This window comes from Bactrocera neohumeralis, chromosome 4, assembly GCF_024586455.1.
Source record: "Bactrocera neohumeralis isolate Rockhampton chromosome 4, APGP_CSIRO_Bneo_wtdbg2-racon-allhic-juicebox.fasta_v2, whole genome shotgun sequence".
Taxonomy (NCBI): Eukaryota; Metazoa; Arthropoda; class Insecta; order Diptera; family Tephritidae; genus Bactrocera; species Bactrocera neohumeralis.
Window position 1 is genome coordinate 29,344,844 of NC_065921.1, and position 24,272 is coordinate 29,369,115.

Sequence of the window (24,272 nt, forward strand, 5' to 3'; positions counted from 1 at the left end):
ATATAAATATTTGAATTAAATAAATAAAATAACATTTTTGATATTATGTTGATTTCTTACATAATGACGTATAAATGTCGGCAACCCTGACAGCTTTTGACACAAACTCAAAAAAAAGGAGACAAAAAGTTCAAAGTGATATGGCAACGTTGAGGATGACGCACTCAATGTCAAAACGAAAAATATTTTTTATATAGAAAGGAAGAAGAAAAGTTGCAATTGGAGTAAAATTATCCAGATATTGATATTTTGTTATTTTTAAGTGTGTAAAAAGGATAAATTTGGGAAAAAATGAGTTTCTTCGGGAAAATGTTCGGTGGGAAAAAGGAAGTGGCGCCCACTACAGGCGAAGCCATACAGAAACTGCGCGAGACGGAAAACATGCTTATAAAGAAACAGGAATTTCTAGAGTCAAAGATAGAAGAAGAACTGAACATTGCCAGGAAAAATGCATCGAAAAACAAAAGAGGTGAGCTTTTTTTGTATTTCAGTGACAAGAATTATTATTTTACAACTGCATTAGTACATTTATAGAATGTTCATGTGAATTGCGTATCTTTTACGTATTGTCAACAGAGAAGAAGAAATGACTCATTGTTGACTATTAAACATCTCTTTTTTGTCTTCTTCCTTCCATTTTCTTAAAATAATGCTACAACTGTGGGTACTATTCTTCCCATTCCGGAATTCATCTATTTCTACCAATGATTAGAACGTAATGTTAAAATATAAAACTATTTAATCAATACATATTATTTATGCACAATTATTATGTGTCCAACCAACAAACACCACGGCAATTTAAAATTATCGTCTGAAGTTTTATAATGAACATTGGCAAACTTGCTACATATGTATGTATTCGTACACTTATAGGGAAATGAATTGTTAAACAATTTCAAATTATACCATAGAAACCCCTATCATATTATACACTATTTCCATATTTTACAATACATCATACTTATTTCTTTATATTTTCAGTTGCATTGCAAGCGCTTAAGAAAAAGAAGCGGCTCGAAAAACAGCTACAACAAATTGATGGAACGCTTTCGACGATTGAAATGCAACGCGAAGCATTGGAGAGTGCTAATACAAATACAGCCGTCTTGACAACAATGAAAAATGCGGCTGATGCACTCAAAGCTGCACATAAAAATATGTTCGTACATAAATATTTATTAATTTGTACCAAATTCGTCAATTTTCATTATATTCTAGGGATGTGGATAACGTCCATGACATGATGGATGATATTGCCGAACAACAAGATGTTGCCCGTGAAATCTCCGATGCTATATCAAATCCAGTTGCCTTTGGTTCGTATACCAATAAAAACATTAAAGTATCTTTTTTGGCTTACGCTTACTTCTATATATAATATGCAGGTGCTGACCTTGATGACGAGGATCTGGAGCGTGAATTGGATGAATTAGAACAAGAAGAGTTCGATAAAAAAGTTATTGGCATACCGGAGCCAAATGTTACATTACCCGAAGTACCAGCCGACGAAATGCCGGAGAAAATTCCTGAGAAAAAGAAAGCCACTGCACCTTCTTCGACAGCACAGGAAAATGATGGTGAATACTTTCTTATGCTCGAAAAAGTGACAACAAATTCAATGATGTTTTTACTGTTTTACAGATAATGACCCAGACATGAAACAGTTGCTTGCTTGGGCCAATTGATGAGTTTATAAACCTCTTAAACCATTGTGTGACAATTGTGTATGGATTAGCAACTTGAATTTAAATAACAAATGCACAATGGTTGTTTCTATTATTGTACGAAACAAGATGGAAAAGTAAAATAATCAACACATACATACTTTACCAAATAATATTTCCAATTGCTTGCTAATGGGGAAAATATTAATTTTTAATTTTGAAACACATATCGCCTATTTGTATTTTACTTTGCGCTTGCAGGAATAGTCTTGTATTTAGTAAATATGTTTTACAGTCAAAATTGTGATAAATATGTCAGCACATTTATGCTTTAATAATGACGTGTGTACATTTTTTGACTAGGACACAGATAAAGCTAGATACGTCTTACTGCTAACCCTCCGGCAGAAGCAATTAGAAGTATATATTTTCTTTTTAATATATTGCATTCTTGTGATTAAAGTATATTAAAATAAAGCAATTTCCAGATAATCCCTGTAAAGCTTTTTCCGAACAGAATAGAAGTCATGAAAAATATTTTTGGTTGTTGGAATATATTACCTGGATCTCGCAAATTTAAAAAATTTTATTTAAATTACAGTCTATCAGTTTAAAATACTGTCAGTGAAATGCTGTATTTTGCGAGTTGCTAATAATCTGAACAATTTTATAAGTGCAACAACAACAATATGCTTGGAAGAGCACAAACACGAATTGGTATTTGTTTCATTAATTTTGTTTTAAGTTTAGCAATTATTGTGCACTAGCACAATTATAATTATTTTATTCCATGATTTTCAATTTTTATTTCCTTCATATGATCTAATATCTATTTTATTTTTAAATATCTAGCTACATTTCTAAACATTGGTTTCTTTTTCATTTATCACTGAAAATGTGCTATTTTCGACGATCATTTTTTCAGTGTACCCCTCCAAAAATGAAATATCGTAAAATTGGCAGCACCGTGAACCTTCTCTGTATTATACGTTCTCTGCTTTTAGTACTGATAGAACTACAAAAAGCCCTTCTAAAAATAACCATCTAAACATAATAACTATTAAAATAATTGCTTCCACACAAAAAAAAATTCAAGTAACTGACATATTTAATTTTTTGCTATTAATTAAATCAAAAATAAATTAACAAACAGACACGTAGCTTGTTAAATATTTCCAACATATACATGTGAATACAGCTTAAGCTTTCGTTAAGTATTTGAGAAACGTCAATTTGATGTTATCGATAACTTCCTTGCAACACTTTACAACCAAAACAAAATAATCACATTAAAACAGTTTAGTATGCAAAAGTGAATGAGTTTTTAATAACATAATGGCAAATCGTACAGTTAAAGAAGCCAAAAATATCCATGGAACAAATCCACAATATCTTGTTGAAAAAATTATACGTTCTCGCATTTATGATTCGAAATATTGGAAGGAACAGTGCTTCGCGCTCACCGCCGAACTGTTGGTGGATAAAGCTATGGAGCTCCGCTTCATCGGTGGTGTTTTCGGCGGTAATATAAAGCCAACACAATTTCTTTGCCTCACACTTAAAATGCTACAAATTCAACCAGAAAAGGATATTGTGGTGGAGTTCATAAAGAATGAAGAGTTTAAATACGTTCGTGCACTGGGAGCGTTTTATTTACGGTGAGTTCTTAAAAAAATATAAGAATTGTATTGAACAATAATTATTTATCTTTTCATATTAATAGTCTCACTGGCAGTGCTTTGGATTGTTATAAGTACTTGGAACCTTTATATAACGACAATCGTAAACTCCGCCGTCAAAACAGGGCAGGCCAATATGAAATTGTTCACATGGATGATTTTATAGATGAGTTACTCCGCAGTGACCGTGTGTGTGATATAATATTACCGCGTATACAAAAACGTGCAGTGCTTGAAGAGAATAACGAACTGGAGCCGAAAATATCCTCACTCGATGAGGATTTAGATGATGATGTGGTTAGCGATGAAGAGGGTGGTGTAGATCGAGATGATGACAAAAATAAATCATCGTTTTCTTCCAAAAAAAGATCACGCAAAGATCACTCACGTTCGCGTAGTCCTATTGCTGCGCGTGAGCAAAGAACTGGTCGTACGCGTGATTATGATAATGAGTTAGAAGATTATAGTCGACAACGTGAACGCGATAGAGATAGAGATCGATTTGGTGTCAGTTCGGCATCAAGCAGTAATCGTCATTGGGATGATCGTTCTGGTGGTACAAATAATTATCGTGGTGGACGTGATGATTATAGAGATGACTACAGGCGAGACGATTATAAAGATCGGCGTTATGACAACCGCGACTCTCGAAATGATCGGGATAGAAGGCGGCATTAATCACTTTGTATGTATTTATGTAGTATACTAAACAAAAACAAAAAAATACACAAAATAGTATAAAAAACAAAAAGGTTGTATTTTTATTAATTAATTGATAGTATTTGCTGGTACTTTATCCCAATACTGTATAAATAATTAAGCATTTTCCCTAACCGGGACTTGATAAATGTTACAACTACAACAACATTAAGAATTTGCACCGTTCCACAGTCGGGCTTAAGTAACGGGAACGGATCCGGATTATTATCCGACCAAGGACTGTCAACTCTGCACCATTCTTCGAAATTACTTCAGGAATGCTTTCTGCCGTTACAATAACAACATTAAGCATTTGAATAGTATTCCGCTATTAAGATGTCTTCAACATATTTTCTAGCACCTGCTTTCTGGTATCAAGTATTTGGGGATTTCTATACACGACATACATATGTATTTGGGAAATTAGAAAAACAAAATTAATCAAACTCTATATATCAATTTTTATTTTATTTTTGTTTTTATTAAATTTCTTAAATAAATTTAAAAAATAACGTCTTAAAATTGCTAACTTTTTGAGAAAATCAATAATTTGACTTCATTGCTTACGGTATATAAAAAATATAATTATGATACAAATCAACTATCATATTTTAACACTTAAAACTAAGTTCTAAAAGTTCTAACAATAATTTCAGTATGCATGTATGTACGTATGTAGTTAAATTTATTTTACTAACTTCGCCGTATTTGGCTTCGTTGAGGCAGTCCCGTTCTTGGCATTAGATTCTCCTTGCTTTTTAAAATGATCCTCGAACATTGCACGTATGTCGGCCAATGCTTTACAGATATTATCACCAAAGCGATGAACATCCTAAATTAAAACGGAAAATATAAAAATTTTAACTCTCATAAATACAAAATTTCCACTCTACACTACTCACCGTCTGTTTGCAGTTTAATTTAGCTGATATGTGGAAGAATATTAAGTTTTCGCCCGCTATAATATAGGATACACCGTAGCCGTCGTCAGCGACCGGTCCGAAACCGCCACCTGAGCTTATACAGTTTGGATGCTTTTTCAAATCCATTTTCGGCGTTTGTCCGTGTGGTGTTTGACTGGTAGACAAGCGCCACGGCTCGCTCAATACCTCATTAAGGAATGGCGAGTCAACTTCTAAGTATTTAGAAACTACGTAAAGACAAAACAGATGCCGATCAATACCGCGTCCACACATGGCATCTTGATAGCCCAACTGATGACGATCACATGCCTTCTGTAAAAGCTTTACGCGCTCTTCGCTCTAGACAAGATCAGAAAAAAGTTAAAGAATTTGAACAATGAAAGTATTATGAGAATATATCTAAAATAATAAAATTATGCACTCACTGTTGTTTTACTGTCTTCCATTGCTTTCACCCAAGCCGCCGATTCGATTGTACATGGACGCACCGTTTCTGTACGACCCTCACGGAACAGGCGTGTCATAGATGCTTCGTAGGTTAATGAGAATCGACCAGCGTCACGGTAGTAAGCTAATTGTAAGGCCATTTGTATATATGCATCAGGAGATAATCGACACTTTTTCATGAAACCTTTTCCATACTCGTTATGTACAAGAATGCGTAAGTCCACATCCTAAACGTATAAAATTTTATTAATATTTATGTAGCTGTGTGTATGCTTATATGAAGTGACTTACATTTATAAGCTTGGTAGCGTCCAGTGTCGCCTCTTCAATTTGTGGTTGCAAAGCCGTGAGATCCCAACTCAAACGTGTGGGTGGCGGTGGCTGAAATTCGGGTATTCCCTTTGTGTTGCCAGCCTCATCATATCTAGTATTTATACATTATTAAGTGTTAATATATATAATAAGCAAATGTATGTACAAATGCATGCTACATTAGACTATTGAACGAATGTGAAACATAAATTTTAGATGTGAAAAAGTCTATAAGATACACGTACATATGTAAGTATGTATGACCACAAATACTTTTTTGTTAGTGACGTTTGTTTGTTTTTCAAACTACTTTTTATCTATTGACTAATTACACATGCACACAAATAAGAAGGCATTAGAAAGCGGTTAATTGTAAACAAATACTAACTAATTAACCTTAAGCATAATGTTAACAACCACAAAACTACACACATTTACATGAGTACAGAACATTTAGTAAACAAATATAAACATGTTATGGAATTTCTGTTGGTGCACAAATCCATTACCCATAAATATCATCACCGAAAATATATTCCCAAAGATGACCCATAACCGGTGCATCAGCCCTAAAATATTTGGAAAGAAATATTACTTCAAACAGCATTCAATAAGTATCTGCATACATATTTACAAAAGTATGTATGGAAGTGTGCAAATATTAAAGTTGCAATTGCAATATTGATATTGTCAATGCTTTAATTTTTGCGAAAGGCGTGCTTAATTTTTTTAAAAAAATTATTTGTAAATATGTTATACGCTGCGGATAACTGTTTCATACACATGTTGGTCATTTTATAAGCGCTCGATTTAATATCTTACGAATGCTGCTATAATTTTGAGGATTTGTAATTATGAATTTGTCTTTGTATGTGTGCAGGTTCTTGTAATGTAATTTGGGTATATTTGGATGCTCAAATGAATATGTATATATGCACGTAAAGTTGATGTAAGTTGACATGATCAGCCATTTTTGTCTTTCATTTCTTTTTGACAGCTAGAAATGCTTTATTTATACATACATACATACACAGTATATAAATTAAATAGTTCAAACAGTTGGTATTAATTTCACGGTAAGAAATAAAGTTAAGTGCTCAATCAATTTAACCAGCGTTTAATGTGGAGAATAGTTTAAAATTTGGACGTGTTTATGCAAAGGGATTTCAAAGCACGAATCTTATTCAGCACAAAGTTGGCGAACAAAGGAGTCGGAATCAACAATTTTGAAAATTTGAGTAAATGGGAAGAATAGTAATAGAAAATACCATCAAAAAGTAATAGATTTTTGATTACAGCTATGCTAACAAGGCAAAGAGATTAGAAGAATCTGTTGGTTGGGAAGAAATCTGTTTCCACATCTTTGTCAGAGGAGGACAAGACACCGTGCAACTTTAAGGTCAGTAAAGATATAGTATGTAATGTATATAAATCTAATATTTACTAAATTGTCGTAACTGTAGAAAATATTATAAGCTACATATAATACTGTAAGTGCATTCTTAAAGGTCTCATCATTATTGTTTGAGTTTATACATATTTACATACATATATAAATATGTATGTACCTACATACAAATATTACCATGAGGAAAAGGAGCTGAAGTCATGCTGAAAAAGTAATACTTTTAGTTTTAAAATGCTATTTAAATACAAGTTGAAGCAGACACATTTAAAAAGTAAGTAAAAAAGTAGTAAGTGGGAATTTCCAAAGTAAACTGTCAACAAAGCTAACCAAATACCAAATAAGTGCACAGAAAGTAGAAAATAGAAAACCTTCACCATTTTACATTATAAAAATATTTTACAACAAATGTTCAAGTTTAAGACTTGATCGAACAACATGTCTTTTCTACTGTTAACATAAGGAATCTTGTTTACCCATTGGTGGTCGCATCGTCCATAACAAGATTCTCCCATACGTGAGCCATTACAGCAGCATCGGCCCTTTTAAAAGGTTTAACATTTTTACAAGTTGCAAAAAAGTTGTTTTATAGCAATAAGTGCGATGTTTTGAAATGTGTTCAAAAACTACAAACTACAATAAAGCATACTTACCAAGTATGTTCGGCATTAAAGCCCACGCGTCCGTTGGAACCAACGCACACCGTAAAGCTTTTGTCGAACCAACGATTGTAACCGTTGCCGTGTAATAATGTTTTGCCAAATTTATCCAATAATTCAGGACGTGCCAAATCAAACTCATAAGATTCATCGTCCAACGACAGTACAAAGGCGGCCGACTCTACCAGATTAAGTGAAACGCGATTTACGCCACGCGCAAAATGTGCATTACGTATCTCAGCCCATTTCGAACGATTCATTGTGGTCAGCGCCGCCAAGTGCTCCTCACTGGGCAACGGTGTGGCTTTGGAGTTCAAGATTTCTTCCATTTGTATTTGTATCTCACATGGGCGCAAAATACGACCTTTGTAATAGATGACCACCTTAAAGTAACGTCCTTTATGTAGCACAACAATGTGATTGGAATCGCGATAATGAACGATGCGGTCAGTTTCTAAACCAGGTACGCGCACCGTATTGAAAGTGCGTTCATATTGCCACGAACAAAGCGGTATCATGCTTTGCACCATTATCTGTGTGAAGTGTAAAGTGTGTTTGTGAAATAGTATGTAATATTTTTATGCATAACCTATATTGCTTACCGGCTGCAATTCTTGGCGTTCGATCAAACGTCTGAATCCCAACAACAAATACACAACATTCGCGGCGCGCGCTGCTTGATTATTAGTCAAATTCATGAAGATCGCATCAGTGCCATAGAAGTTGCTGTTGATAATCAAAGGACTACGTCCGCGAAGATAAACATATTCCTCCCACCAATCGGAAACGTAATTGGTGGCCCACCAACTTTTCAAAGTTAGATACCATTGTAATTTCTTGCCAATTGTGCTCTCGAATTCCTTAGCCAAACCCTCCATACGTGAGTAATTTTCATCATCCAGTAAAGGACGTACAGAACGTAAATACCGTTGCATTGTGTCGTGCAACGCCGGCACCGGTAGTCTTGGCAATGAACCTTGAAAGCTGTAGAGACCGGGCGTATTCCAACTGGAGAGTACTTTAACCACTCCCGCCCACACTTTGGTTTTCAACGACACCTTACTGCCCGGCGCTCGCGACTCATACATCCAACCTTTGTACATTAGCAGCAATTTGAGCGTGTAACGCATTGTGAAACATATGGAAAGCCAAACAATTAGCGCTGCCCCAAAGCACGCCGTCACTTGCCAATTAACGGTATTGGCTGGTAGATGCACCAAAATGCGATGGACGAGATCGAATGGCACTGCAAAACCAGAGAAATGCAGACCCATGGCAATGGCCGTAATGAGCCATAAGCTTTGTATGTGCGCCGGATAGACACCGTTACGTATGCCGTTCTGTAATTCGAAATTTAACTGGTTTTGTAAAATGCCTACGAGTGAAGAAAGTGCGTAGAAGACTTACCCGTGCGCGTGCTATGCGTTTCTTCCACGAACGCACACCGGAATTCCAGACGAGATTGAGTACCTCCTGGTCATAGTTGATGTCGAAGCCTTCGTGGGTGATGGCGAAGGAAAATGCCACCGCTGAATGGGCTTCAGCCATTGTACAGGCAAATTAAGCCGTTCACAAAATAATTTCAATCTGTAGGATTAGGTGAAAAGAAATATAGCGGTTAATACTCTGCATATGTATGCACTATATAGTATGCTGACATTTTATAAGCAGTTTGGTAATCGTCACCAGACGTACATCAATCGATTGCAACTTTTACAACAACAACATTTTTATTTATTATTATTACAGCTAGTTGACTTTGACCTTTGATCTCAAAAATTTCACCTAAAAACTATAAGTGCTCCCTTGCTCTAATAATATAAACTACTTTCACTGACCTTTTACGTATCTGGTCCATTAATAACACTTTTTTTTTGGAAAAATAAGATTTCATTGATAAAATGTTTGTTATGTCTTTCAAACACCGTTGTGAGTCATATAATTTAATGAAAATTTTTTTAATAAATTAATTTCCCGTACAATTATCGCTAAGAAAGTTTTTATTAAGAAAAATATTTAACTAAAAATTATTTCTGAGCTTGGCGGTTATAAAAGTTTTTAAAGTTCAAAATCATAGGAAATCTGCTCCTATTTTGCATAACTAATATTATTTAACATAACATTCTTTCCATTGCGCTTTTCTTCGAGACAAAAGATCTCTTAAAACGTTTTTATTTAAATTTAATTAATATATTTTCTTACTCTTATGTGTTTTAAAGATATTTAACACCGTTATTTCGAAATTATACAATTTCGGTGCATTAGCGGTGAGGAGAAAGCGGATCGTTGTTTATGTACGCCGAAATATATGCTACTATTTGCTGTTTTATAAAAGCGGAACTTGAAAACCGGAATTAATAGGATATGCGGTGTCCGGGTGCGGAATCTATTTATAGCTGATTTGAAATAGAATAGATACATATTTAGAAATATATATACATACATATGTACAAATTTATGCAAGAGAACGTAGTTTTATGACAACGCATGAATTTCGGTAACTAAATCGGCTTAATTTTTGTTTATGATGCTCATTTTTTTGCACTCCATTCTAATTTTTTGGCACTCCATTCTAATGCCTCAACGCCATTATCATTTCTGACCCACTTAGAGATCACATTAAAATTTTTAATCTAATTTTGTATTATACATACATATGTACATATATGTATATGCACATACATATTTATACTATAAAAATATATGTATGTATGTATGTATGTTTCACAGCAAAATTTTTGCATAAAATAGTTCAATATTTCCTGCATTGATTATATTATTTTATTCGCAACAAATCGTTAATTACACTGATAAATAGAATTGCGTTTGGAAAAAGCGTAGTTGTTATGAAAATATCGAATACATAGTGCATGCACATACATACATGCATACACGTGCTTTACTTTGCTCAATTGTTTGTTGTATCATAAAATTGAAAGATATTTATTTATTTTTTCTTCACTGAATCAATACACATACACATACGTATTCTAACACACACATGCTGTTACAGTTACTGCGCTTAATTTGTTGTTCACAAAGGTGCAAAGTCCAAATACAAGTTTTTTGCCTCCATCACTCTTAATAGATGGCGTTTTTGGAGAATTTGCTTCTCTATTTGTTTTCACATATACATACATATGTATGTATACAGGTTTTAAACATACGTATATAGGAATGTTGCAGAGCGCCAGCGAATGGCTGAGTATTCATTCATGCCCTGTTGTAAAAATGGCACGTTCTCAGAAGAAGGTGCATAGGTACATGAATAAAACACTGTGTTTGTAGGTTTGCATATAGCCGTTTCGTATTTCTCTAGCGTGAGAAAAACTTCTGATTACGTCCACTTTATATCAAAATAATTTTGGAGTCCATGGGGTGTAAAAAGGAGAGCAAATTGTGCGAACATTATAAATTTGTTAAATGGTATAAATATTAATTATATTTCCTCTAAATAAGGAAAATCTGTTATAAATAGAGTAGAAGATGTATCCTCCACTTTAAGAGTGCTTTGTAGTGAAAATTAACCAATTGTATTTTAACCGCATTCCCAACTAGTACCATATGTACATACATATGTACATATATTTTTCCATAGAAGCAGTGTCAAATTATTTCAAAATAAAACTGAAATCTTTACAAATTAAAAATAAAAACTCTTAGTTTTGAATTCAAAAAGTAAAACTTATAAAAAGAGAAACCAAGAATATGAAAAATTCTTAAAATAAAGTTTTTATTATTTTTTGTACTAAATTGTATTATAACTTTAGAATATTAAACTAATGAATCTTTTTAGAGCCGATAAAAGCTTAAACTAATTGACCCTCAGTTCGTAAGTTTATAATTTTTATGTTTTACCTTTAAATATTAACTCAATAAATTGTTTTAGTTGATTTTCAGTCTCTAGCAACAACTTTTTCAGCATAACCTCAAAATAAACGCCACGAATAGCCAAAAAGTCTAAATATGAAGTATTTGTTGATGTTTTATTATTTATCAAAATTATGAAAACTAATATTAATCTTTCTTTCAGTTAATTAACTACAAATATCAATCAAAATTTTCAAAAGAAAACGGAATTACTTTCCCACTGGGCACAGCTGCAATCTCCCAATGATAGACACACCAATAAACCATTGTATTTAATGCAGTTATTTAACTCTCTCTCATTAAAATCTCATAAACAAAACCTAAAAAGCAAAAGGCACTTCAAAACCTCACAAGAACAACTACATACAGAGCAGACCGGTTTTTTAATAAACAACAAGCCCATCGCGCAGGCAATCGGATCAAAACATTCAACTGATAAAGGTATTCTACACCTATGCATGTACATATGTATGTAGGCATACTACATATAGTCATATGTATTTGTATGTGTTTGTATGTTTGCATTTACATTTGTATTTTGACTTGTCGTATATTTATTACGCAATTAAATCTATATTAAAATATGAATATAAATAATTTTCAACGACTTGACCGTACAAAAATGCACCTTTACGCAGCAACAACCTATTATTAAGCCATGCAACAAACAAACTGGCACACATGCACACACAAATATACTATTTGTGTTTATCGCTGAATATGCATGTAAATGTGTGTGTATATACACAAATACACAAGCATATTCAACATTTGTGACTTAGAAAACAAGTTAAAGCAATTTCAAGTGCTTTGTTGTTGGTTCAAAACTCGGTCAAGTATGTTTAAACGTTGTATGTGTTTGTTTGTCTAGTAGGAAACAGAAGAAAAACCACTGCTGCACCGCTGCTTTCGGCATATTAACACTACTATATTTTTCATAAACTAGATTACATATTTAGAAGGTCGCGTTTGCTTTGGTTGCTTGACGTCATTGTTTTATATCTTGTTTATTTGTAATTTACGGTTGTTTACACTTACGTCTTTTATGCGCCTCACTATCTTTTTTTGTTTATACACTTTTTTCTTCAACTCTATATATGTGTATACATATATGTATGTTTGCACGTATTTTCTTTTATTTCAATATACTTGATTTTCCTGTATTAATTAATCCGTCTGCACTCGAAAGAACCAACTTGATCGTTTGGCTGCTAAAGGCTTACTAACCGCCAGCGAAAACGCTCGAGCCTCTAGATCTTTGACTGCATATATATATGTACATATGTATTAAGTATTGATGTAGAAATATATACATATGTACATATTTATGCATGTATGTATATGATAAGCGTTATTTGTGTGTTTGCGAGCGGGCTCGGCACATCGCTCTCAGTCAGTTACCTGCAGTAGAAATTCGTCGAGTCCAAAGAAATGAGTAGTCTATTCTATACTACCCTCGTTGCATTCCGCTGCAAACTGGCGCATACTTATGTTTATGCAACAGTGTGCATGAATGTGCTTGTGCGTACGTGCTAGCTGTGCGTAGGCAGCGGCTTCATAGACAAATTACATTAAAAATAGCAGATAATTAAAACAAAATGGCGCAAAGCAATAAACTTAAAGTTATATTAATAAAATACTTATGTATGAAAACGCACTTATATAACTTACACATACATAACATATTTGTATAAATATGAATTTCCACCGGCCTTAACACAGTCTGATTTACTGCTTGGCATACAGCGCATTCGTTTTTCCTGTTTGCCACTAAAATAGGCAGATATATTTGGAGTGAGAGTATGTTTGTGTGTCTTAAAATATATTCTATATGTATCTAGTAGAACACTTGGAATGAGCTTAATGTGTTTGAAGCGCAAAAATAATACGTTATAATTTGTTGGCGGAGTTTGTTTGTGAGAATTTTATTTAAAGATAAGAACTTTGTTACATACTATATATGTATGTACATTGTATGAGTACATATGTAAATATGTAGAGTTTTACATCTTTACAAACATATGTATGTACATACATATATGCAAACGACGTGTGCATTTATAACGCCACTGAGTTTTTCGTTTTTAATTGTTTTATCTATTAGGGAGCATGTGGAAGTATACATATGTACATGTATACATTTATATGTACATACATATATACGTATATTTACCTTTAGGTGCACACAAGCAAATCACATATTGCTGAGTGTATGTGTATGTATACGTTTGCATTCGTTTACAAGAGCACGACGTTTGGTAAATAATTATTGCTAAAAGTAAACAAAAGTTAAGCCTTGTTTTTGTAAAACTAACTTAAAAGCTTTGGCAAGTTATTATAGACATAATTGCGACTGTAAGAAGTATATATTATAATATACATATGTACATATACATATATACACTAGTATTTATACATATACATACATATGTACATGTTTTAACTGCTTGACCAAACTTCTTACACCTCAGTTTAACCTACAAATGAAGGTTGTTACAATGTTTAAGTCAATTTTGAGCACCTTGAATATAAATCGTTATAAAACGTCATAATATTAACTTTGTCTCAGCCGCAGTGACAATCGCTCATTACAATTACCCGCTGCCGAAACAAGATCGCACATCTGCTAACAGATTTTGACTCCCACGTCACTTCATATTACCACAATGCACGTGCGGAAGTACATGTGCATGTACATACTTACATACATATGAATGCAAGTTAAAAATACCCTAACGAGAACTATAAAGTCAGCTATTGTTAGTGTTCTTGTTTTATTTTCGCAATTTAAAGGCCGTTTTGTAATAAAATTGTTTAAAATTTCATTTCATAACACCTGGTTTGTGCAGCTGCCAAAAAGGTACGGTTATAGTTTTTTGTCCGCAGAGATGGCCAGTTAGATGCAAATTTAAACAAAAAGTGCCAGCTGATTGAGTGAAAAATAATAATTTTTTTCTGTTAGCAAAGTGATAAATAATAAGAAAAGCTTGGAGCTTTAATTTTTTTCTGCCATAAAACGAATTTTTCAATATGGATTAACTGTGGTCAAAAATTTTGTAACCTAAAATAAAATAAAAAATTTAAAAAAATAATATCATTTTTAAAAATGTTCACAGCATTCAAAAAGCACTAGAAATCCAGGCTTAAGCTCAAGGCAGCAGATACTCAAAATGGCGCCAGTCTAATTTACTGCAGGGTTTGTTTAGAAATACATAAGTATACCAACAACAATAGCAATCTTTCGCATATTTTCAAAAGCGACCAACGCGTTTACTCTTTGAGAATAGCACTTTTGAGGTTTTCGCGCACTTGTTGCGAGAAGACTAAACAACTGAGATGTGTGAGTAGCAACTAGATATACATATGTATGTATGTACATATAGGGATCTATATACATAACTACGTGCAGATATACATCTGTATGCACACACATAGATAGAAGACAGTAGGACTTTGAACTCTGACAAGTATTGTTTTTTCTGACAAACAAGAAAATAAACAAATTTATATGTACATACATATGTATATATAATAAAGCTGAATAGACGTTAAACATGTATTTGTATTCAAAGCATGAATATCGTGATGGACGCACACTCGTTTAGACTTGTGAACAGACATACATATGTACATACTTGTATAAGATATTTACTATATTTGTTTGTTTGCCCTTACTTCATTTTGGAGGTGTGTATTTTGAAAATTATGGCACATGATATGCCACTCATTGTGCTTATTTAAAATGCAAAGTAAATTAAATATTATTATTATTTTTTAATTAAGCTATGCTAAATTTTGAAACTAAATTGCAAATCTGCGTGTGGTGACAAATTTGCTAAAGGTCATAGAAGGATTAGCTTTTAGTATACTTATGTATGTACATATGTATGTATAATTTAGCATTTCAACGCCCACTGGCATTTATAGCGCCTCAAATTACAATAAATTTAGCTGAACCTGTTGAATCTTAAAAGTAATTGATGTTTATTAGACAAACTGGAACGTACACAAATATATACATATGTATGTATACATATATATTACTTCAAATATTTTAAGTGTAACCGATTTTGCGTTGAGTTCCGTTTGGAGAAATTAGGCTTGTTATTGTAAAATACATAAAAATGTTTGTACAACATATATGTATATACTAATATTAAATATGCATGTTTGACTCTGTCAAATAGTTGGTAAACTCCAGTGCACATTCTAGAGACCAAAGAGCTTTCACGTTTTCATATCTACGCATCAGTCTAACTGCGCTGGTCATTGTCGCGCCGCTTACTCTAGCATCTACATACATATTCGTAATCTTAAAAGTCTCTAAACTTCACCTAGAACATTGATTACGAACATCATTATTTTATTCTTATCGGTTAGACAGTGCGCAACTGCTGCAATAAAATTGTGACTCAAGCTGATTATTGTTAATAAATTCGAACACACATGAAGTTTTACAAAAACAAAGGAAAACATTAACATATTATTCACCGGTTATTGTATACAATGATACTACAACAAATAAATAGATTATAAAGGAACTTAATATGGTAAAGTTTTAGTTGTTTTTTCTTTGAGATGCTATAAGTTATTCATTGCCAGAGTATTTCAAATTTTGTAAAAAATTTAATAATTTTTTTTTTAGTGTAGCGCCGTAATGTATGTTATGATAATTCGCTTGTTAGTTTCTTTGTCTAATACAACATTTTTTAAATATATTTATTTGACTTTCACAGCATGATTCACAACTCATAAAAATACTTTTTTTCTGCTAGAGGCTCTGAAACCTCTTTGGGAACTTGAAAAACGTTTCTTAAATCGTAATGAGACTTATAACCATTATTATACACATATTTTGCGTTGCATAAAGTCACATTATTTATTTATTTTTTTTTTTTTTTTGTTTTAGTTCAATTAATTATTAGCATAAATTATAAAAAGTAATATTTTTAATAAATGAAAACGTTAACTAAATCAGTTTATTACATATAAAAAAACACAAATCGTTGTCAAGTTTTTCTTTTAACACCAAAATAAGTCTGCTTTAATTCCTACGAGTCGTGCGCGAAATTATTAAAGTTCTGTATACCAATGCCACATGAATCAATTTTCGCCTACGCACTGGCGGTTTCATTTGCGGCTATATCTTCTGCAGTGGATTGTGGCGTTTCGTTGCGCAAACCACGTATACTGATATCATAAACAACTTCTTCGATTTTCTTTACGTCGTATTTTAAGGCGTCGAAACGCTTGCGCAAACCATCATTTTTTAGATTAAGTAAACGAAAGCCTGAATTTAAATTCGCCATGAAATGTGAAATATTAAGGGGGCGATCATAATCGCCCATGGTTACTGAATTGGTGGCAAAACGAGATAGTTCCGAAGCCATTTGAAGAATTCCCATTAAATAGTCCTCTATATCCAGGTGAAAGCCTTCTGTGTGACTAACTTGTACTAAAAAAAATTTATTAATTATAAAAATGCCAATAGATAACGCTGCGTGTATACGTACAACCCAACATTTCTGCTACGGTCTCGCGTTTTACCAGAAAACCGGCTTCCAAATATACAACCATTGCAATTAAAAAAACTAGACGCTGTGTTATGTATGTCCAGTGATCAGAGTATCTTTAATTTTTAAATATGAATACGTATTTAGAAAATATAAATAACTGTAAATTTTCCTACCTATAATACTGTCCATGGGGAATGATCTCTGACAATTGTTTATAGACACCGGCACATGACGCTATTTGTTTGCGCGCTGCTTGGCATGCACCATCAACTATAAAGAAATATGTTCATAAAAATATCTCTCAAATTTGCACATATGTATGTATACATACTCTTTGATAGATCTGAATGAATGATTTGAAGTTGGATTGTAGCTTCTTTGGCCAATTGCTCGATTTCTCGCACTTTTATTCTGATATTCTGCAAAAAGGGAAAACTTGAAAATTCAGCTTGCAAATATCAATGAAAATTGGTTTTCCCCACCTCTCGAATTTCCTGTTCATTGTCGATATATTTTTGATAGTTGGAAAACACTTCTAAATTAACAAAATTTGCCATATTCACAAACAGTTTTTACGCACACAAACAAATTTAGCAATACACGATTTGATGTGGTTTATAAGTTTTGATTCAAATATAATAAATAGTGATGAGTACCAAAAATCGTACTATCTATCTCCAACTACACAACGGCAGTAATTAATCGATTTTCATGGATTCTATCTTGTAAACAACTATTAATTAATGCTACATTTTAAAACTGAAAACAAGGTTAATCAAAGTGAATCCCTATACATAAAAATACATATTTAAATAATATTATTATTGATGAATCGTTATAAAACAAATACAAAAATGAATGTTTGAACGAATTTTATCCTAATACATTTATCGATACTTCTAAGTACTAATGTGCGACTCTTTGCCCGATTTATGTACATGAAAAGAAATGGCAGCACTTATCATAGGATGATTCAGAAAATCTGCTCAAAATGTTATCAAAGTAATAATTTTAAACCAACATATTCGAGTTCCCAAAAAAATTTACTAATGAATTACAACATGAAATAAAAACAATTGAATTGTTTCAAGAACTTGTAATTTTTCTTTCATAAATTAAAATTTTGTAAATGAATGAATTATGCTTGACCCATCAAATTTATTAGGAGTGCTGCCAAATCGTTTTAATACGTTCCACATTTTTTTTTAGTTTTAACTTTTAATCACCTGCACGCAACCCTACGTAGGAATTTTTCGGCATAAACAATTGATTTGCAAAGTTCATCTGACAATTTAAAGAAAGTTAATTGTTGTATATAATTAAACAAATATTTAACATTATGTCTTACGGCGTAAGTAACAAATTTAAGAGTAGAATTATGCAGTTAATTACATTATTTTAGGGCGGTTATCCTGGTGGCTACAATCCTTACTCTGCACCTCCCGGTGCCTTTCCGCCACAAAACGCCCAAGTCTCGCCACAGGCACAGCAATGGTTCAATATGGTCGATCGCGATCGTTCCGGAAAAATAAATTCCAGTGAACTGAAAGCAGCATTGGTGAATGGACGTGGTGAAAACTTTTCAGATAATGCTTGCAAGTTAATGATTAGTAAGTAAATATTTGAATACGCATATCAGACAATTAAAAAAATGAGTCAGGCCAAATTCTGTTAATTATCAATATTGATTATAATTTTTGCAAATCTAACAACACCTGATGCTCAATTTCTCATAAAGCTTAACGTTTTGTTAATATGTTTTATTATAAAGAATTTAATCATGGATGTAATGTATTCAGGGATGTGTACATTCACATTGCATTCTGAAAAGAAAAAAACCTTGAAGTACAAAATATGTTCGAAATTAAAAATTCGTTGAGGTTTAATCGAAATCATGACTAATTGTTTGAATAAGTATTTAGCTTACAATATACGTATGTATGTAAATAATTTGAATTTCTTATCTTTTAAACAGGCATGTTCGATAAGGACGCTAGCGGTACAATTGACATTTACGAATTCGAAAAGCTTTATGAGTACATAAACCAGTGGTTAATGGTATTTAAAACCTACGATCGGGATAGCAGCGGTCACATAGATGAAAACGAACTAACTCAAGGTATTCAAATTCATCTTAATAGAATCCAAAATAACTTTTAATGTTACTTTTTTCGTTTCTATAAAAAAGCATTCTCGCAAATGGGCTTTAGATTCACGCCAGAATTCATCAACTTTCTGGTTAAAAAGAGCGATCCAAGAGATCATAAAGAAGTGTCTGTGGATCAATTTATTGTTCTGTGTGTGCAAATTCAACGCTTTACCGAGTCATTTAGACAACGAGACACTCAACAAAATGGCACGATAACAATCGGATTTGAGGATTTCCTTAGTATTGCTATTGGATGTTCCTATTGAAAATAAGTGAAAAGAAACCAGTACAAATCTCAACATAGTCCGTTTCGTATATTCCGGAAAGTAAATGTCATTCCGTAACTATTTGCGCCTTTCAACAAGCCAAAATACATTTTTATATTTCACCATAAATGCACGTTGTTAAATCAATAATCTCAAATACATACATACTTTAAATGAATGTGTTATCTATATGTATTATTTTATGTATACCTTTGCCTTTAACTTATAAACAGTGTGTTTGTAAATACAATTAAAAAAGCTAGAAGCAAAATATCTTGCATTTTTATATCATATTCCAATACTAATATCGTTAGGCCAAAATTAATATGCCACATTGTATACATCGGTGTGGAAGGAATCGCCATAACAATCACAATTCCAAATCTACCTCATACTATCGTTATCTTATCGGAGACATGGAAAAAGGTCCAGCATGTAGTCTAAGAAGAAATTGATGTCTGTTCGCTTATATTTGCCTACGTTTAGCTTAGCAACTCTCAGTTCGTACGATGCATCGGGTTAAACTTTGCTGGATTTACCTTGAAGTCATATTTAGCTTGCGAAAGAAACCGTAATTTGACGCCAAATCGAACACCTGGAGTTCTATGAACATTGCGTTTTCTGATATTTAGGTTGCAAAGATAAGTTAATATGCTGTTAATAAAATAACAACAACAACATTAAACGTTCTGCGCAAGTATGAAAAAATTCGAATAGGGATTGCGTGCTTCTGGAAAATACTACTTCAACCGACCGATCGTCTTTCAAAACAGTAAGAAGACCAATGAAGAACGATTTATCCAGCGTCCATAAACATATATACATTTATATATATATATATATATATATAGGTGTCCGCTATTTGTTTATTTCGATTTGGGCGCCCTGAAAGGTTGGAGAGTTGGGTTTCCAGGTTTATATTGAGCTTTTGGATACTGTTTTGGTCCATGGGAGTATTTCAAAATCGTAGCCTTTTGTCTGCTGATTATAAGTCCATTCAAGAATTAAAAATTCAGCTAAAAGCGGGTGTTATCTGTTCTCGAAGGATGATAGTTTTGCTTCGGAGCTTCGGGTCTTGCCAGCTGCAGTCTCAGCGTCAGAATATATACGGTTAATGATAAAGAGGTTCTGGTTGGTTGTTGTTGTTTTAACGGATGCCTAACCTCCGTTAGGATAGTAATGATTAGCCAAGTTGTTGTCGACGTCATCCAACGGAAGGCCCAAAAATGTGCTGTTTCGGCTGTGTCGGACCAAAGGGAGAGGAATGTCAGATGGGTGGGGTTGGTGAAGCATGCAAAGAGGAGACTCATTGCACGCAGGACATATATTGGATATGTCGGGGTCTATTCTGGAAAGGTAGGAGTTTAACCTGCTAGAGTACGAGAGAACGAAGCTGCGCAAGGGTCACTCTCGTTTCTCGCGGCAACTCGAGCTCTTCGTCTGCAATGGGTGGTGGTTTGACTCAATTTACGCCATTCACTGAGAGAAAGAGTCGGTGAAAGCTCCAGCTTATGGTTCCACTGTGAATGGCCACCAGTGCTTGTTGGAAGTAAGTTGTGTCTGAAGTCTGGTCGGCGTATTGTTTGATGTTATCGACGTGGTTGAGGAATGACTTTTTGATGCTCCTAGGAGGCGGTTCCGCCCCAACAGGTGACTGCAGGCACGATTTCTGCGAAAGCACCCCAGCAGGAACTGCCTGAAGAGGAGTTCATTATTCTCCTTAATTGGGTTATTGACAGTCGCCATCGACTGCCTTCGACGACCCGTTTTTTGAATATGGTCGCTATGGATTTAGTTCGGGAGAGTGTTAAGTTCCGTACAGTGAGGAAGCAAGAAAAGTCGGAGAGATAGCTGTTTACCGTGGCCTCTTGTCTGTTGATTATAAGTCCATTCAATAATTATAAATTAAGCTTAAGACGGGTGTTGTCTGCTCTCGAAAGATGATAGTGGCGCTTCGGGGCTTCAGGTCCTGCCAGGAGCAGTCTCAGCGTCAGAAAGTATGCGGTTAATGAACTTAAGGCGAGCTTTTTAGGAGGTTTCAAGTGGTCATGCATCTGATGGAGCTAACGAGATTTTTTTATTTTAGAATATACTTTATTTATACTTTATTAAAGATATTTCCATAAAGTTATATTTATTTGCGGTAAACTAACTTAGCGACATTTACATATGTATTTGGTAGTATTTTTTTAATCATAAGTGTGTTTTACATAAATTTTAGTACACACGTACTCAGAGTCATAGATGCATACACCTAAGTGTCTAGTTATATAAAATCATAATTTTTTTTTAATTTTTGTGCATACAATCAACTTGTATACCCATTTGTGCATATGTATGTATGTATAAATGGAAACTTCTTTTTGCGCCATAAAGAGGCTATTCAGTCTTGCTTGTTAATAAATAATAAAATTCAGTCAACATTTTTACATAGAGATCACTTAAGTTTAAATGATAGGTGTTATATAATATATAGTGCTTTTCTTTATTTTTTTTTGCAATATCTATATGTCGTTGAGAGCGTAATCGACAAGGTATTTATTTATGTTGAAGCACTATTTCAATATACATATGTATATATTTATATGAGTATAATACTTGCACTTGCAACTTAACCTAAAAATGTTTTTTTTTCAAGTTTTCATTTTAATTATATAATTTTATATGAAAAAAAAAAAAATCTCCCAATTAATGTAAGTGCTGGGCTTTGGTTTCGAATGCATTACTTTTCTACATGCATATATTTTAGCTTATTTAGGTGGTAATTAGAAAATCTAAAAAATATAAAATATATTTAAGTCTGAATATGTTAAAAATCATTTAAAATTTTTTAGATGACTGTAATGAAGTCTATGAAATGTCCTCGTCATTTCCGCGGGACTAATTGTTATTTTTATATTCTATTGTTATTTATTTATCATTACGTGAAAAACTAGCAATTATCAAGAAAAACATTTTTTGTTATTGTCGCTTTTATTATTATAACCTTTTTTATTTATTATTTTATTATTGCCATTATCTTTTATACTGATTTTTTCGTCTTGAAAATCGATTATTGAGAAAACAATTGTTGCTATTGTTGTTGTTTTAATTATTACTCAGTTTTTTATTTTGCTTTGCTTGTTGTTATTATGTTTCATAATTATTATTATTTTTTTAATTTCAAGTGGAAAATTTAATCAGTTATAAAGGCAACAATTTTTGTTGTTGTTGTTTTATTACTTTTCTTTTAATCATTTTCGTTATTATTGTAATTTTTATTATATTTTTTAATTGTTAAGTGAAATAATTTTTCTTAATGTTATTATATTCATTATTATTATTATGTATTAATTTTTATTGCTATTATTATTATTTTTTTAATATTCTTTTCGTTAATATTTTTTTATTTTTAAGTAAATTAATTGTTATTAATATTATTACTTTCATTATTATTATTATGTTTTAATATTCTTTTTTGTTATTGTATATTTTTTTATCGTTAAATTATGTATGTATACATATGTATATATTTTATGTACATATGTATATTTTTTTAACGAAAAAGTGAACGATTTTTTGTTATTGACTTTTGTTCTTTAATGTTTTTTATTTTTAGTGTTTCAATTTTCTAATGAAAAAGTTGATAAACCATAGGTGATAAATTTTTGTTATAGTTTTATTATAATTACTATTTTTTGTCAGTTTTAATATTATAGTTATTTTTATAATTATTATTGTTTTAATTTTGAAATTAAATAAATGTTATTTTTTTATTATTATTTTTTAATTTTTGTTATTGTATATTTTTTATCATCGTTAATTTATTTATGTATATATTTAATATATTTTTTTAAGCGAAAATGTGAACGATTTCTGTATTATAGATTTTTGTTTTTGTTTTTTAATTATTTATGTTTTAAGTTAGAAAAAATTAAAAAAAATTATTAAAAAACGAATAAAGCGTCATTGATAAATTTTTATTGTTGTTTTTAGTAATGTTTATATTTTTTGTCAGTTGCATTGTTATAGTAATTTTTATAATTATTATTGTTTTCATTTTTAAGTATAACAATTGTAATTATTTTTTTATTTTCATTTTTGATTATTTTTATTATTTTTATCTTAGTTTTAATTTTTGTTTTTTATGTCATTTTTATTGTTGTTTAATTTTTCCATATTTAAGTAAAAAGAATAATAAACCAACAGTGATAAACTTTTATTGTTGTTTTTATTATTATTAATATTTTTTGTCATTTTCATTATTACAGTTATTTTTACAATTATGAGTTTTTTTTTTTAATTTTTAGGTGAAACAAATGTTATCTTTTTATTTTTATCATTAATTCTTTTTTCTGATATTGTTGTTGTTGTTATTTAATTTTTTATTTATTTATTATTATATGTACATATGTATAAAAAAAATGTAAGAACCGGTTAATTATTTTTACTTAAATTAAAAAAAATATATGTATGAATGTATAACATATATGTATATGTGACCTGGTCTACGAAAAGGGGGCTAACGTGCGAAAACTAGTTTTCTGGGAAAAGCTGTTAAAAATAATCGTCAGTTTCTCGTTATCTCATTAATTGTTCTCTTTTTTTTTGGACACCTAAGCCCCCTTTTTGTAGACCAGGTCACATATATTTTTTAATTTAAGTAAAAATAGTTACTCAATTCCTGATAATTTATTATTA

General features: G+C 32.0%; 5 protein-coding genes across 8 annotated transcripts; 3 read left to right on the forward strand and 2 right to left on the reverse strand.

The window, feature by feature from the left end:
- The first annotated feature begins 157 nt into the window (after positions 1-157).
- LOC126755693 (charged multivesicular body protein 4c) lies at positions 158-2,159 on the forward strand. The gene is made up of 5 exons (XM_050468441.1): positions 158-469; positions 985-1,162; positions 1,222-1,319; positions 1,389-1,580; positions 1,645-2,159. Exons 1-5 carry the CDS (start codon positions 292-294, stop codon positions 1,686-1,688), a joined length of 690 nt encoding a protein of 229 aa, XP_050324398.1. The 5' UTR covers positions 158-291; the 3' UTR covers positions 1,689-2,159.
- Positions 2,160-2,819: 660 nt separating this feature from the next.
- LOC126757604 (pre-mRNA-splicing factor 38) lies at positions 2,820-4,097 on the forward strand. The gene is made up of 2 exons (XM_050471629.1): positions 2,820-3,325; positions 3,391-4,097. The coding sequence occupies exons 1-2, from the start codon at positions 3,003-3,005 to the stop codon at positions 4,022-4,024; spliced, it is 957 nt and encodes a 318-aa protein (XP_050327586.1). The 5' UTR covers positions 2,820-3,002; the 3' UTR covers positions 4,025-4,097.
- A 389-nt stretch (positions 4,098-4,486) lies between these two features.
- On the reverse strand, positions 4,487-12,891 carry LOC126757603 (carnitine O-palmitoyltransferase 1, liver isoform). Of its 3 annotated transcripts, XM_050471625.1 has the most exons (10): positions 12,700-12,891; positions 9,199-9,378; positions 8,394-9,131; positions 7,786-8,324; positions 7,609-7,674; positions 6,237-6,296; positions 5,707-5,839; positions 5,394-5,642; positions 4,948-5,307; positions 4,487-4,877 (listed from the first exon to the last, which is right to left on the reverse strand). In XM_050471625.1, exons 2-10 carry the CDS (start codon positions 9,337-9,339, stop codon positions 4,731-4,733), a joined length of 2,433 nt encoding a protein of 810 aa, XP_050327582.1. In that variant the 5' UTR covers positions 9,340-9,378; positions 12,700-12,891; the 3' UTR covers positions 4,487-4,730. The 3 variants fall into 3 exon arrangements, with proteins under 3 accessions (XP_050327582.1, XP_050327585.1, XP_050327584.1); XM_050471628.1 differs by lacking the exon at positions 7,609-7,674; XM_050471627.1 differs by lacking the exon at positions 6,237-6,296.
- A 3,623-nt stretch (positions 12,892-16,514) lies between these two features.
- On the reverse strand, positions 16,515-17,860 carry LOC126757605 (translin). Its single transcript, XM_050471630.1, has 5 exons — positions 17,660-17,860; positions 17,509-17,596; positions 17,351-17,447; positions 17,175-17,290; positions 16,515-17,116 (listed from the first exon to the last, which is right to left on the reverse strand). The coding sequence occupies exons 1-5, from the start codon at positions 17,732-17,734 to the stop codon at positions 16,776-16,778; spliced, it is 717 nt and encodes a 238-aa protein (XP_050327587.1). The 5' UTR covers positions 17,735-17,860; the 3' UTR covers positions 16,515-16,775.
- A 528-nt stretch (positions 17,861-18,388) lies between these two features.
- LOC126755678 (peflin) lies at positions 18,389-19,863 on the forward strand. Of its 2 annotated transcripts, none has more exons than XM_050468413.1 (4): positions 18,389-18,528; positions 18,580-18,787; positions 19,153-19,296; positions 19,366-19,863. In XM_050468413.1, exons 1-4 carry the CDS (start codon positions 18,517-18,519, stop codon positions 19,590-19,592), a joined length of 591 nt encoding a protein of 196 aa, XP_050324370.1. In that variant the 5' UTR covers positions 18,389-18,516; the 3' UTR covers positions 19,593-19,863. The 2 variants fall into 2 exon arrangements, with proteins under 2 accessions (XP_050324370.1, XP_050324372.1); XM_050468415.1 differs by having other exon boundaries at positions 18,390-18,532.
- The last annotated feature ends 4,409 nt before the right edge of the window (positions 19,864-24,272 follow it).